Source organism: Oryzias latipes, chromosome 2 (genome assembly GCF_053564925.1).
Source record: "Oryzias latipes strain Hd-rR chromosome 2, Olatipes_Hd-rR_3.1".
NCBI lineage: Eukaryota > Metazoa > Chordata > Actinopteri > Beloniformes > Adrianichthyidae > Oryzias > Oryzias latipes.
The window spans coordinates 6,337,069-6,352,213 of NC_136238.1; the positions used below are offsets into that span (position 1 = coordinate 6,337,069).

The 15,145-nt window shown below is 42.0% G+C and overlaps 1 protein-coding gene across 19 annotated transcripts in view; it reads right to left on the reverse strand.

Moving 5' to 3' along the window:
* The window catches only part of atp11a (ATPase phospholipid transporting 11A), a 44,251-nt gene that overhangs the window by 22,429 nt on the left and 6,677 nt on the right, over window positions 1-15,145 (reverse strand). For all 19 annotated transcript variants that reach the window (XM_078931337.1, XM_023966262.2, XM_023966259.2 and 16 more), the window contains exons 2-3: window positions 1,235-1,357; window positions 899-988 (exon numbers count right to left, since the gene is read on the reverse strand). In XM_078931337.1, the coding sequence (XP_078787463.1) occupies window positions 899-988; window positions 1,235-1,357 (213 nt within the window). The remainder of the gene's footprint in view (window positions 1-898; window positions 989-1,234; window positions 1,358-15,145) is intronic.

Below are 15,145 nucleotides of genomic sequence, written 5' to 3' on the forward strand. Positions count from 1 at the left end.
AAAAATATGGAGATGTAATGCATTCTTTGGTTTAGTGAAAAAAAAAAATTTTATTTGGAAAATAATTTATTTATGTGGGGAAAAAAACTTTCTAAATTGCTGATTTTGGATAGAAAATAATTATTTAAAAAAATGTGTGTTTTACGGTAATAAAAGCTTTTTTTGGTCTTAAATGACAACAAAAATGTAACAAAATTGAGTCTTTCAAAAAAATAATTGCATCCATTCTTCCAAAAAACAAAACAAAAAACCTTTAAATAAATGCAATGGATGAGTGGATGGATATTGTATTTTCTACAAACAGATGGATGTTTCCCCCCCCCCACAATTTGGACAGCAAATTGCCAAAAAATGTGCTTTTATAACTTTTTATAGCATTTTGCTTTGAGTTTATAGAAAAAACAAAACATTTATGTTACAAAATATTCACATTTCTGATTTTTTTAACGCATCATTTCAGACAAAACCTTAAAACATCTAAACGGACCTTTTAAAACAACAAGGAGAATTTTTGAGTTTAGGTGCGATCTGTGATATTTTGTCCTCAGATGGCACAACTTTGTCAGATTTTTAAGAAAATTAAAAAAATTGACACGAAGAAAAAAACTAATCAGAGTCACCAAACGTTGGTAAAGATGAACCGTTTATGGCTTGAAGGACTAAATTACGTTGCCATAGCAACTATGTAGGAATATTTGATTTTCTGGTAATTGGTTTGGCACATTTAATGACAAATCGCGGCATATCATCAACCGGAATGAAACGAAAACATTTAGGAAGGCCAGAATCTTTTAGGAAAAAAGAGGAGGAGTGAACGGCGGAGAAAAAGGGGGAGGTCCCTTTAACGGTCATTTCCTGCCGTTTTAGGTCATCGATGCGACTCGACGGGCGCTTTTACCTGAACCAGGAAAATGATGAGAAAGTAAAAGTTGGCGACTCGTCGGAACTGCTCAAACATGTTCTTGGGGATGAAGTTCCAGAACGTGTACTGCAGACAGAGGGAAGTCAAAGCAAACGTCCAGCATTTAGAACGTCTGCTCCAAAAAATTAAACAGAAAAATAAAACAGAAAAAGGACAAATGTAGACCAGAAATTAAGCTTTATGTTATGATTTGACTAATTAAAAGTGCTTTATTTACTTTACTCACATGCCTCATGTTTAAAATTCTAAAGTACTTTTATCAACGAGGCTGATTTCATTTTTATTTTTTCTACCTTTATGTTTTTTTCTGACCTTGGAGGAAACTACTCTGTTGTCGGGAAATCTCTGCTGAATGAAGGCATCGGCTCCCGGTGGAGGCTCCTTGTGTCCGATGTAGACCGTCCTGCTGTCCACCCAGTTCTCCTCACCCGCACACTGCAAGAAAAACCAGAGAGACAAAAAGAGAGATGAAAGTCTGCAGCTGCCCATGCAAAGTGTAGGAAAAGATCATTTCATTCTTGGCAATGTCCACATTTTCCCAAAATGTTGGGAGGAAGAAACTTTTGTTCAAGCAATCTTCCCAAAATAAAAAACAAGCCACCAGGTTAAGTCTGCAACCACAAAACCAAGTTTCATTGACCTTTGACCTTGGGAAGAGACACTTTCTCTAACTTTATTTTAGTATCAGATACACATGTAAAAACCCCTCCTGGGGATTTTGATCCATCAACCTCCAAACTCCTCGAGCATCGCTGGGAAGATACTTGTAGATTTTGAACACCGTAAGCGTGGCGAGCTCCCGCGAGTGGCGTTTCCCCTGTTGCACGCACACATTTTCTTTAAACAGAATACTGTGAACATTGAATAGATAGTTCCTTAGCTCAAGCAGAACAAAATGACACAACATATGATGGGAACATGTAAGGAATATCAACAAAAACTTTGTTGCCAAGGAAATTCAAAACTTTACTTTTGCGGATTCTTCTAATAGTTGCATAGATCTGTTAGCCATCCCTAGACAACCCAAAAATGAAATGGTTGCTATGGAGATAAAACCACAGAAAAGCGGCCGGTGTGAAAAAAAAAAAAAAGTGTTTAAAAAAAAGAAAAGAGTGACACGTGGTTGAACCGTTTCGCTACGGCAATTTCGGTTCGGATCACCTTTGTATCGTTTCGGTATTTCGGTTATTTTTGTTTGTTTATTTTTTCCCCGCAAATGTTTTAACTTTGCGCTGAGGATGAACTGATGTTAACCGCGAGTTTCCGCCGAGCCGCTCAATGTGTGTCTGCACGCGCGTTTAGGAAGGAGGGGGGGGGCAGCGCGCAGCGCAAGAGTGCATGTGTGTGTGTGTGAGCGCACGTTTAGGGTATGCTGCTCATTTCACCGAAACAGTTATAAAAACAGTTTCTTCCAAAAGAACAGAGACTGGTTCTTTTATTAACCCGCTTTGGAGGCTCTGAGGGTCCAAACGGGGAAGTGAGCCCCAAAAGAAGATCCGCCTTCGGCCCTGGAGAGGATCTCCCCTGCGTTTTCCTACCTCGGTCAGAAACCTCAGTTCAGGACGTTCAACAACTATTAGGTGCAGAAGCGACGGTGAGCGTGTCAACAGTATCAGCATGGCTAATGCAGAGGCGTTAGCTGTGTGGGAACACTATGGATTTGTTGTCAGCATGAAGGGAAAAGACAATTGGATAAGTCGAATACTGTGTTTGTAACATTTTATTGTTGCACGAAGATAGTGTATGCGTCAGATAACACATATAATCTTAAACAACATCTTTAAAACAGCCTCACCCGACTGTGCAAGTTACAAATTTTTTTTCCAGGCCACTGTTAAGTATCCAAAGTTTTTGGTTCCTGACAGCTAATAGTTGTATTATTTTATATAGCAGATCACCTACATAGGTTCATTTTATTATTGTTATATAAAACCAATAAATGCCTTTTGCAAGTAAATTTTTTTCTGCCTTTTTTGTACCAAATAAGTATCGAACCGAGCCTCATGAAATTCTGAACCGATTTATGTGTACCAATTCACTAAACATACATGTACACTTAAGTTAGTCCAAGACAGAGCTACTACGCAATTTAAAGTACAGGAAGCATGTATTAGCACGTGGTTGACAAATGCTAACAACGGAGCAGCATTTTTGTATCTAATAATTATTTGTTTTATTAATTTTGTGATTTTCATGCCCCCAAGTGACAAACACACCCCCTGACCCCCCGCTCGCAAACTGCAGCATTGCGCTCCTTCACTTTAATGGCAGCCAGGAAACACCATACGCCATCCTCTATACAAGTAATGGATTAGAAGGAAGCATCCTCTTTTCTGTGGGTTTCATTTGGATGCATCAAGGTTCTTGTTCCGGCTCTGCTCGTATGAGGCAGCAGTGATCCTTCTGAAGGCATTTACACGGAGAACAATGAAGAACCGTGACTTCTCTCTGAATGGACACTATTGTTTCAAACAAAACCAAAAAAAAAGAACAAACTGGAATGCAGATACCGTGCGTGCACACAGGCACACTTGCACAGCCGCCCACGTGTCGAGAATTTATCCACTTGCATGGATAAAGTGCAGCTTAACCCAGACAGTCAGTGGAGTTTTTTTCAAAGGCTACAGCCCTGAAAAATGTTTAAATTGGCTGTATCCTGCTTTCCTTAAGCTTTTCAGAGTAACCTATTTCCATAATTATGATAATACGAGTTATTATTGCAGCTCATTTTGCTACGACTTGATCTCTTAGGCTCCGCCCATTTCATGATGTTAAACCAGAGCCTTGGCAGCGTGTCTGCGTTTCGCTCACGAAAACAGAAACAACAAAATTCAGCTCCCCAGAGAAAGTGTGTGTGTGTGTGTGTGTTAGCCTGGGGGCGGTGCTGGCAGAACAGACTCTTCCTGGAAGGGGCGGTTCCTCACTTTGTGATGTCACAATGCGAAGATCCACTCATTTTTGTGGGTCGGGATGAGTGTGGGATTTTCAAGGGATGCTCACAGATGCGTGAATAGATGAAAATACCTCTTAGGGGTTGTTTCTAGAGGGGAATGAACATTATAAAACACTTCACAAATCTAAAAGTTGATTTGTCATGATATAAGCCCTTAACGTGACATATTTGGAGAGTTCTGAAGCCTCGGATATAAAAAATGTTTTTTTAACTCATTTTAACAATTAGCTGATGCTGCAGTCAGTGACTCAGCCCCTCCCACAAGCTCAAACAGGCCTGCAGCTGCTAGTATTCAGAGATATAAGAGCACATTTCCTTTAAATCTGTTAAATTGACTAAAATTCACTCTTTTATTAAAGACAAACAAACTGCCCCGCCTCCATAAATCTGCTCTGAATCAGTGTTGCTTTGAGTTTTTTGACAAACACCATGCAGAGCATTTAGCATTTTTACTCAAAACAGCTTCTCTGATAAAGTTATGGTTGTGGAAATGTCATAAACAAATGCATACCATGCAAAACATTTCTCTGCAGGTCTGGACCAGCATGTTTTCAAAGCTTACACCAATCATCTCACTCACAAAACTGAACCGACAGGGTCAAATGTAGCACTTTTACAGTCCAACATTGGCAAAAATATGGATTTTAAAATTGGTTGTGGTTAAAATGAGTTTAAAAAAATGCTTGTGTGCAACTAAAACTTACGTTTTGTGATTTTTATTTGGTAAAATCAAAGATTATTTAAACGTTTTATTTATTTGGAGTCATTTTATGATGAAATCATAATAGCCCGTGCATGTTTAATTCACATGAGACTATAGCGGGAATTCCAAAATAAAAGTCTGCTTCTCTGGGAACCGGCTTTAGGAGAGGGGTTGAGTCCACGGACTGCAGAGGGTGAAGCTGATCTTCTGTACCTGTTTGAACCAGAACCGCAGACACACCTTTGGTGAGTACCTGAACGCTAAAAGATCTGCTTCTGTTCAAACTTGTTTTTTCCTTTTCCCAGCCACACCCCATTCAAGCTTGGTCTGTCTGCTGCAGCAAAGAGGTGGAGGTTTTCCCACACAGGCTAACCAGAGCTGACAGTAATCTGTGGAGGATCCTTAAGATGGAGCGTCCAGAGGCTGCATGGCCCACTTTACCTCTGCGAGTAACCTGGTAACTGAAACCTTCAGTTGGGAAGCTATTTTTAAATTCTGTGCAATTATCTGTGACAAAAGAAAGGAAGGAGAAGCTCAGAGCCAGAGCAAAGACATCACAAATGCAACACTAATACCTGAACAATAATGATTCAATGACATGAGCTCGATTCGCCAAAAAGGGGCATTTTTACAAAAGCATCAACTTGTTTGCAGAGTTCTGAAAGATGCACAGTGAGCCTAAAGCTCTAGAGCATCTGTACGTCGTTGCATCTGCTGACATCACAACCAAACAAAAATTATTAACGCAAATTAAACGGATTAGCCTATGGAGGTCTGCAAACTGGAGAAACACACTAGAGGTTGGTCCGACTTGGACGCAATGTCTTTGACACTAGTCATAATGAGGCTTGGTAGTGGGCGTGGCCTCCAGCTGCCCGTATAAATTTCCTCCAACCCCTGGGTTATGCTTCTGATGAGGCGGCGGATGGTCCTCCCACACCTGGAGCACAGCGTCGGCCGACTCCCAGACAGTCTGCCATTGGTGGACGGACCGAGACCCTGATGTCCCTGATGATTGGATTCAGGTCTGAACGGGGATCGGGTGGGCCAGTCCAATACATCGATACCTTTGTCTAGCAGAAACTGCTGACACACTCCACCCACATGAGGTCCAGCATTGCGTTAGGAGGAACCCATTGCCCATCGCAGCGGCATGAGGGGTCTGAGAATCTCGTTTCGGTCTTGTCATCTTGGCTACCTCTGGTAAGCACACGGAGAAATCCCACCCTAAATCGGTGAGGCTGGACGATGTAGCAGCAGCAGAACATTCTCCACGGCGTCTCTAGACTGTCACGTGTGCTCAGCGTGATCCTGCTTTCATTTGCGAAGAGCACAGGGCGCCAGAGGTGAATTTGCCAATCTTGGTGTTCTCTAGCAAATGCCAAACCTCTTGCCCGGTGTTGTGCTGTGGGGCCCTCATACCGCCCTCTGGGAGTCTGTTTCTAACAGTTTGAGAAGACACACGGACATTTGTGGACATTTTGCAGGGCTATGGGATTTTCCTGCACAAAGGAGGAGGTGGTGGTCCGGATACAGGGTTGTTGCCCTACTACGGCCTCTTCCACGCCTAGACGCCGTCTCATGGTACCGCCAGAGTGACAACAGTAGCTGCGTTTACACGGACAAAAGTAATCGGAATGAACGCCTGATCAGAATAAAAACGCATCATGTAAACACAGCGTTCAGAATTCTCCGGCCCAATCAGACTCGTTCAGATCAAAATTTATTTCCGATCGGGATAGGCGAGCATCTCAAACATCCTCTGACCGGGTGGGACCGAAGACGCCAAAGCTTGGAGAGAACCTGCGCGTCTCGTCTGTCGTTTCCACTTTGGCTTTTATTGCCCCCCCCCCTCCATCTCTCACCACAACCTTGATGGCCTCTCCCATCCGTCACTTTCGCTCATCTTTCCCGCGGATAGTAGAAAATCGCATTAAGATCGCATCTTCTCCGAATAAATAACACAACCCCCCGAGCGTCTGGAGCCGGAGCCCTTCGGCTGAAACCGGACACTCCGGGCTATTCCGGAGCCCGATAATAACGTTTACCAGCGCCTCACGTTTCAGGACGCGGCGCGTTTCAAGAGCCTATTTAGAGTCGGAAGGGAAACATTTGTGGTTGGAGGAGAGGGGGGAACGGGGAGAGCATCGTTTCTGTCCGTCTCACTCAGCATCCACTCTTCCTCCCAGCAGAGACTGGAAAGAAAAATGCCCCCCCCTCCTCTCTCATCAATAAGGGCTTTGGTTTGAAAAATCAAAGTTTGTACGCAAATGTCAGCTCACTTGCATCCAAAGTGTGGTTAAATATCCATTTTCCAAACATTACGGTTCCCACAGAAACCTTGATAGTGAAAATTTGAATTAAAAAAAAAAACCTCTAAAAAAGGAGGTGAAGTGAAAGTTTTCTTTGATGCCAAACGCTGCGTTCTTCCGTCGGGGGCTGAAGGACGCAGAGAGCAGAACAGGAAAAAGGAGTAAACAGGAAGTGCTGATCCTCACATGCACGTTTTCCAGAAACAGCCCCCCCGCCGCCTCTCTTTCCTCGCACAGCGCCGGCAGAGAGGAAAAGGAGGTTCAGGTGTGAGAAACCGAGGTCAAGACGGAGGAGATGCAGCGGAGCACATTCCTGCAGTGCATGAAGAAACGCCAAAACAAAAAAAACAACTGCAGAAAGTCCCTTCAAAATAAAATTAAACATGTGGAAACACTTGGAAGTTTCCAAAAGAAATCAGCAGATCTGAAAAAAGCTGCGGTTCGACACAGATGTTTGAAATTCTACAATGAAATACTTTTTTTCTGCACAGCTGGAATGAATCACATTTCAAATTAAGACATTTTATCCCTTAAAGTACCTAAAAAGGAGAATTTTGAAGCCGGTTTTTACCCTTTTTTTTTTGCTTTTGGAGACTTCAGACCACATTTAAAAGTTAAAAACAAAATTTCAGAATAAAAGTTGCTTCCTGGAAGGTATTCTACATCATGAACGGAAGGAAACCTTTTTTCATCAATCAGATCAACAATACGAGTCAAAGGCAACTTTATTACAGTTTAAATAAGTATTTTGATGTTAACAGTTTTTACTACACTTATTAATAAAGATATGCAGATTTTGAATGTCTGCAGACAGCAAATCCCTCTTCCATTTGCCTCTTTTTGCCTAATCTGAGTGAGAAGCCAACATCGAACGCTGTTCCTTAGGACTGTGTCACGCAGACACTTCCTATGTTTTTACGCAGTTTACACATATGAAATTTTGGTCATTCGTCATCCATAAACGTAATTCTAAGTGTTCCTTGCGTTCGTCATTCGTCGATGTGCACAGATGTCCGTCGAAGGTTTTGGCAGACAGGTCTTTATGTGAATTCGGTTTTGACATTTTGGTCGGTTGCGAATTACGCAGTTTAGGTGTGTTTTGCCTAGTTTGAACCCAATTATTGTGCAAATTTTGCACAATTGTGAGTGATTTTTGCTAGATGCAAATTTGAGGCGTATGTCTAACGGCCTTTTCACACTTGTACCACCGACGTGTGACTTTTCTTTATTGCGTACAAGTCCCAGCAATTGACGCTTGTATCACTGACGAACTGAATAAAAAAAGCTCACGCACAGTTCATGTTCTACGTTGGCTTACGTGTTCCTTGCATGGTTCATTCGTACTTCTGCGATTTTACCGCGGTTCATTCGTGATCCATCTGGGAAAAGACCCACAACTTTTCCCACTTTTTTCCCACCTTTTGACCAGTTTTCGTCCGTGCAACAGGCGCTAGACGTTCGTGTGTGACGTGGCCTTTAGATCAATCTAGCTGCCGAGGCTTCAGAGTCTTGACGTTCTCGTTCATCGGCGATGCTGGCAGGAGGAGATAAGCTTCATCCGGAGGGCCGCATTGGTGCTTTCACTGCCTGTGATCTGCTGGAGAGCAAACAGCAGGTGGGACAATGCCCCGTCCCGGAGGGAACGCAGGCTTTCTGTCATTAGATTACAAATGCGCCGCCGTTTAACGAGTGGTAAATCTCTAAAAGCTTTCAAAGGCACAATGTTGAGCTAAATCTGTACAGTTGGTGTTGGTACATTCAGAACGAACGTGTGAAATCCAAATGAATGAGAAATCAGGCCGGTGTGATAAAAGGGGGAACCAACACGCTTCTTCCTGAATGACACAGGATTTCCTTTCTAAGTCGGTCTTTCTCCGCCCGTGTGGCTCTGCTCAAACGTGGCTGCACACGGCGGCGGCAGGCGCTTTACATTAAAGTGGCATTTTCCGTTCATTTGTCTTTTATAATTAAACAATTGCCTTATTCCTGCAATAATGTTTTAGGTCTTGTTTTCTCACTCCTTAAGGTGCCTAGAAAGGCCAAGTATAAGTAAAATGACATTTATTATTCACTCCTAAAGGGGTGAAGTAACAGAACGCTGCATCCCACAGCATGGCGGTTCCTACAGAAACCTGAAATCCTGCCTGAAGTTAACGTTCTGCTCCATCCACAACAAAAGAAAAACAGAAAAGGCTAAAGGGAGGAGGAGGAGGAGGAGGAAGAGGAGGAGGAGGAGGCGCGCATGCACTCTGGACATTACTCCTGAACAGATCAGGCAGGAGAATCGCTGGTATTCATCAACGTCTGTGCGAGTCAGCGTTTTCGGCGCCGGCGTACTTGTTCGAGTGTGACGGAGGTTCTCTGCACCTGCACGCCGAGAGAGAGCCCCAAAAGAGGAAAAAACACTTCTATTCCAGTGCAGAAGCACCTGATGAGTCACCTTCCTGCTCTGTTCACTTTCACCGGCTTTGACCCACATCTTCATTCAGCTGGGAAACCATTATTTGTCTTGATTATTTGGTTACGCCTCCTTATGCATTGAAATGATTAGTTTCAATGTTTTGACCTTTTTTTTTCCAGCATATCCGACAATTTCACAGTTAGAAAAATGGTCAAATCTACCAAAAGATTGCTGTATTACGTCACTATCAGTGACAATACAAAACACCTTATATATGTATCTATTTATTCAAAAAAAATAGTCACATTAATGGGGTTTGGGTCAGGTTTGACCCTGTTATTTAAACAGAAAAAAAATATGTTTTTTCCACTGAACTTAAACATTAAATAAGTCAGAACAATACAAATGAGAAATTCATTTGTTAAAATAAAAGGGAAACTCTCCTTTTTATGCTTTTGTAACTTATAAATGGGTGGAACCGCAACAAGAGGGTGTTTAAAAATTATTCATTCATTCATTTTCTATGCCGCTTTATCCCTTTCGGGGTCACGGGGCTGCCGGAGCCTATCCCGGCCACTTGTGGGCGAAGGCAGGGGGGGACACCCTGAACAAGTCGCCTGTTTGTTGCAGGGTAGAATGTCCTCACTCACACACCCATTCACTCCTGCACTCACACCTATGGTCAATTTTGAGTTGCCAATTAACCTATGAAGCATGTTTTTGGATGGTGGGAGGAAGCCGGAGACCCCGGAGAGAACCCACGCATGCACGGGGAGAACATGCAAACTCCATACAGAAAGGTCCCCCACTGATGTTGTGTTTTTCATGTCCCCCAGCCGGGACTTGAACCGGGGGCCTTCTTGCTGTGAGGCAGGAGCGCTAACCACTGCGCCACCGTGCAACCAAAAAAATTTTAATGTTTAAAAATTAAAAAACAGAAAAAGAAAACACATCTAACCCTCTAATAGTTTACCCTTTTAAATGATGTCTCACAGTGAAAGATTCAGGCTTAAAAAATAAGAAGAAAGAGATGCAGCATCATCAAAAAGTCTTGTCCCAAGTAAAGTCAAATTTGATTAGGATTCTCAGCCTAGTTCCCAGCCTTGCCGACAAACAAACAAAATCACAGTCCTTCTGAATGTGAAATACAAATAAGAAATGTATGAAAAAGTCATAAATAAACCTAATTCAGCCCTGCATCAGTAGTGGGCATCCAGTGTTTTGCATAATGACTGCTCTTTTCCATCATTTGAGCTGAATAGTTATTGAAAAAAATTACATTTTTGGTAAGAAATGTGGCGCCGTTTTTAAGGCTCAGATTTTAAAATTTAGACTTTAAGACCCCGCTGGAAGCTGGTCCTAATATTCTAACCCTTATTTATTTTTTTACAGTTTGATGCATTGTAAAGTATTTTAAGTGTTTTTTTTTTTTTTAAACATCCGAGACATCCTTCAATGGTGACCCATGCTGCAGGTGTTTAACTTCATGCTTGTTCTCCAAACGTTTTTAATTGTTTTCTTTAATTTCCTCCGCTTAGGTCACATTCTTTGTCAAAGGATTTTTACTTTCTGCAGCATAATAAAGTCTAAATTTGTCAGAATTGAGGTTGTAAAAAAAAAAAAAAAAAAAGCAACATTTTTTCTCCTGCTTGACCATTTCCAGGAGCTGGAGGAACCGAGGAATTCCAGCAAAAAAAAGGGGCAGAAAGCAGAGGGACAAGCGGCGTTTGCAGAACAGAAGACCGTTGTTCTGGATTCCCTGCAGTCGCAGTCGTATAAACTTACTGCTGTCGCTTCAAAAAACACGTGGAAGTTTCTCTGACGGTCACATGACCCCCCCCCCCACACACACACACACACATGACCCGCCTTAACGCTCCAGTCATGAGAGCGAGAATGTCAGGATGTTCTGCTGGAAGTTTAATCTGTAAATTCCAGAGTCAGTAAGAGTGACTTAAAATGCAGAATTTAGAAAGTCCTTTTTGGGTTTGTGGACTTCCTGTCTTGGTTCATGGACTCCCAGACCTTCAGGGATCCTCGCTGAACACCATAAGAAGCACAAAGTCTGAATCTGCCAATTGCGGCGAGTTAGAGACGGAGCTCCGCAGTCTGTGCCGACCGTCCGTCCTGCGTGGTTTCTGCTCATCAGACATTTATGATCCTCAAAGTGACGGCTCCATTAGCAGCCCGTCTGGAGGGCGAGGACTCCATGGCAGTGCGCCTGAGCGTTCACATTCCACAGTAATGAAATCCCGTCCGCAGATCTCCAAGGAGACCAGACACACGCTCCTCTATCTTCGGCTGCAAAGTGGATTTCCCCAAACTCCTCTTCCTCCTTCAGACATCCATCTTTTCTTTTTTCCCCACCCCACTCATACAGGAAAAGCATCCTCCTGTAAACCTACAGCAGGCTCGGCTCACATTTTAGTTTAGTATGACCCAGAATTGAACGTGAAGGCCTCAGAAAGTGTTGAAATTTGAGGTTTAAAACAGACACAGCAAGAGTTGTGACACGTGTTGTGTCATATTGGGAAGCCTCGCCTGATTTTGACATTTTCCCCCTCCATTGTCTTTGCTTTTTATTTTGTGGATTAATACATTTTTATTTTAACCCTACATGTTTGATCCTTTGTTATAAAACAAAAAACTGTCTAAACTCAATTTTGGGGATTATTGCAGTAAAATAAAAGTTCAATTTTAGTCTTCTTTAAAGGCTTCTGGACAGTTTCAGGTTCATTGTGGGGTTATTGTGCTGAATAATTCCAAAAATAGATCCGTCAAAAATGAAGCTGGGGTTGTAATAAAAATCAAGATTGGCCAAAAAATAAAAATAAATAAAACAGTTTTAATCAATAGAGCAAATTGTAAAGTATAAAAAAATAAGGCCCAAAAAGCTCTCCAGACCATCAATACTTCTTTTTGCCAACTGGTGGTTTTATTTTGAAAGGGTTTGAGTCTCACTGGTCCAGGTTTGAACTGTTTTACATCCATCATGCGATTATTAGCCAGCAAAAAGTCCAACTTTAGACACTTTCGTTTTCTAATGAAGGTTCTGACAAAACCGGAAACCAAATTACAGTAAAACACGTCGCCGTGGAAACGTGAAAAGCAAAGAAAAAACATTAAAAAAACAGCAGCATCATGTGCTCCCCATGAAGGCCCGTACACACCGGGACGAATATTCGCCAGGCGTTATTCGCCAGCGTTTTTCGTCACGTTTTTTGTGTTCACACCCAGGCGATTTTCGCTGACGATGAGTGGAGTGAACATGCAATTTCATTCCCTGACATTAGATGGCGCTTAATGTAAAACAGAAATACTCCTGTACACAAGGTGGCGCTGCGCAACTTTACGCTTCTTAAAGTCGCTTTTCACTCAGAAGAAGAGAGCAAGTATTTACGCGCTTGTCAGAATCAAACAAAGAAAACATGAATATTTCAAGCACCAGTAGCTCCAACTGGTGCTTGGTTCGGGGATATTTTAGAATGTCCGTCATTATTGCTTCGCGGCAGTGTAGACGCTACTTGGCGTCTATCTTCTTCGCTGGTATGTGTGCTCAGCAAGGCAGTTTTGTGTTTGAGCGCCCCCAAGTTGTGTTTTACTGTAACTTCAGAAGCTCCAGACACGTGAGCAAAAGCGCCGTTCTCATTGGTCGAGTAGATTTCGACGCGACGCGTCGAAAAAAAAAAACGAACCCGAGGCGTTTTTTTTTTCGACGCTTTAACGCCTGGCGTTTTTTCGCGTCGGTGTGCACACTCTCATTGGGGCCCTTTGTTTAGTCACGAGGCGTTAAACGTCGGCGAAAATCGCCGGCGAAATTCGTCCCGGTGTGAACAGGCCTTGAGACTGGCGTCAGCTGGATTCCTGAAGGTTTTCCTGACACATTTCCTCAGATTGAAATCACAAAGAAAAACTAAGAGAAACTCGCATCTGTGGAGGTTAACTCCTCCATGAGTTTTGGATGAAGGAGAAATGTTTTCTTCTGCAACAAAGTAAAAGCCGGACTGTGCAGAAAGCTCAGACAAAGTGATTTTCTGGAGTTTATCCCCCTCATTTTGTCTCTCATAGTTGAGATTTACCTATGATGAAAAGTACAGGCCACCCTCATCCTTTCAGGTGGTACAACTTGCATAATTGGTGGCTGACTGAATACTTTTTTAGCCCCAGAACCTTCTGTCTGAAGAATATTTACTGCAAACCCCTTCAAAAAAGCCAAGTCAAACCTTTGAACCCAGACTTTAACGTGCAGATTGATCCTATTCAAAATGAAAATGTTCCACATCGTCTCTTCTCAATAGAGATCCCTCAGCTCTTTTACTGCAAATCTGCGGCTTTGGTTTCAAAAATAAGGTGGTTTCTTCTGTCAGCGGCAGCTTCACTCAAGCATTAATGGAGTCTTGACTTATTCATATTAAAATGGCGCACGTGTCCAACTGTTCTGTTACTTATTTACAGCGGCTCTCAATAATTAGGCTTATTTGATGAAGAAAATGTTGAAAATTCAATTAAGATTTAATATCAAAAATGATCATTTCAACACTATTTCTATAAATGGTTGATCTATTGGTGAAGAAAACACTTTAAAAATCAAAATAAAAGACTACAGTTGAGCTTAAATTTAATTAGTATTTTAATTATGGAGTTTTAAATCAAATAAAGGGCTTTTTTTTCCAAATTCAGAACAACTTTCCGCTCTGGCCAACATGAAACACAAGTTTGAGGCTCTTTAGACAGCGAGCATGGCGCCAACTCACCAACTAATGTTCCTTTAAAATACCAGGAAACATTTTGTAAAATCACTTTAAACACTTTTATAATTATTGATGAACATTAAAACATTAAACGCATATATTAAATATTTTTCATTCAGTTTATATTCCTGAAAAAATACATTTTTGTCATAAAACCTTTAGATCGATTTGGTTGCAAATTCTTATTATGCAGTTTATCCAAAACTATTTTATAAAAATAAAATAGATCAGATGGGGGAAGTTTTTTTTAATTCAATTTGTTGGAATTTTTCAGAATAAAAACGCCAGATTCTTAACAGACTAAGGTGTGAAGTTCATTACAGAGCACAAAGATTTCCGGAAAAAGTTGAAACTCTCCCTTTGCGGAGATGGAAACAAATTACATAAACATTATTATCCAAGTTTATCTTTTCCGGTCGAGGAAACCTGAATGTTGCAGCCGTCCGACGCCTTATCCAGAGAAGAGCGTGACGAATACACGCAAAGAAAACAAACTCAGGATGACGGTGTTGATAGAAAGTTGTGTCAAGCACAAAGAAAAAAGCAGTTAAATGCAGCAAAAGGTTGAGATTTGAGTGAAAAAGCTGCAGAAAAGTTTGGATTTGACATAAAACCCATTGCTGGATGAATCCAGACGTTCAGCGGTTCAGGCATACGACACGATAACATGCAGGTAATGTTTTACCACCAATGAGGCAGAGAAAGTGAGCAGCATCAGTCTCTGAATGACTGACTTGTTCACCTGAATGCAATGTTTTCACCTCTTTCAGGTAAATGAACTGCTGAGTTCAGAGACAGCAGCGGTTTCCTTCTCCGAGCCTCCGCCCACCATTAACCCAGCGCCATCCATCATCCGTCTCTGCGTTCGATGCGCTGCTCTATGCCGTTAATGTTAGTGTCTCTAATGGAGCTCATGCCCCTCCTCGGGTAATGTCTGGACAAAGCGATTAGGAGCCCGACTCTTTATTGACCCCGGCTGACCTTCGAATCCCGGACCAATGACAAGTCCAGGGAGAAAGTTTTTTAAATCAAGCTCCCAGCCTGCAGACAAATGGATCCAGTTTGTTTTCCTCGTCTGAGCTAGAATCTGCTCCGATACTGCT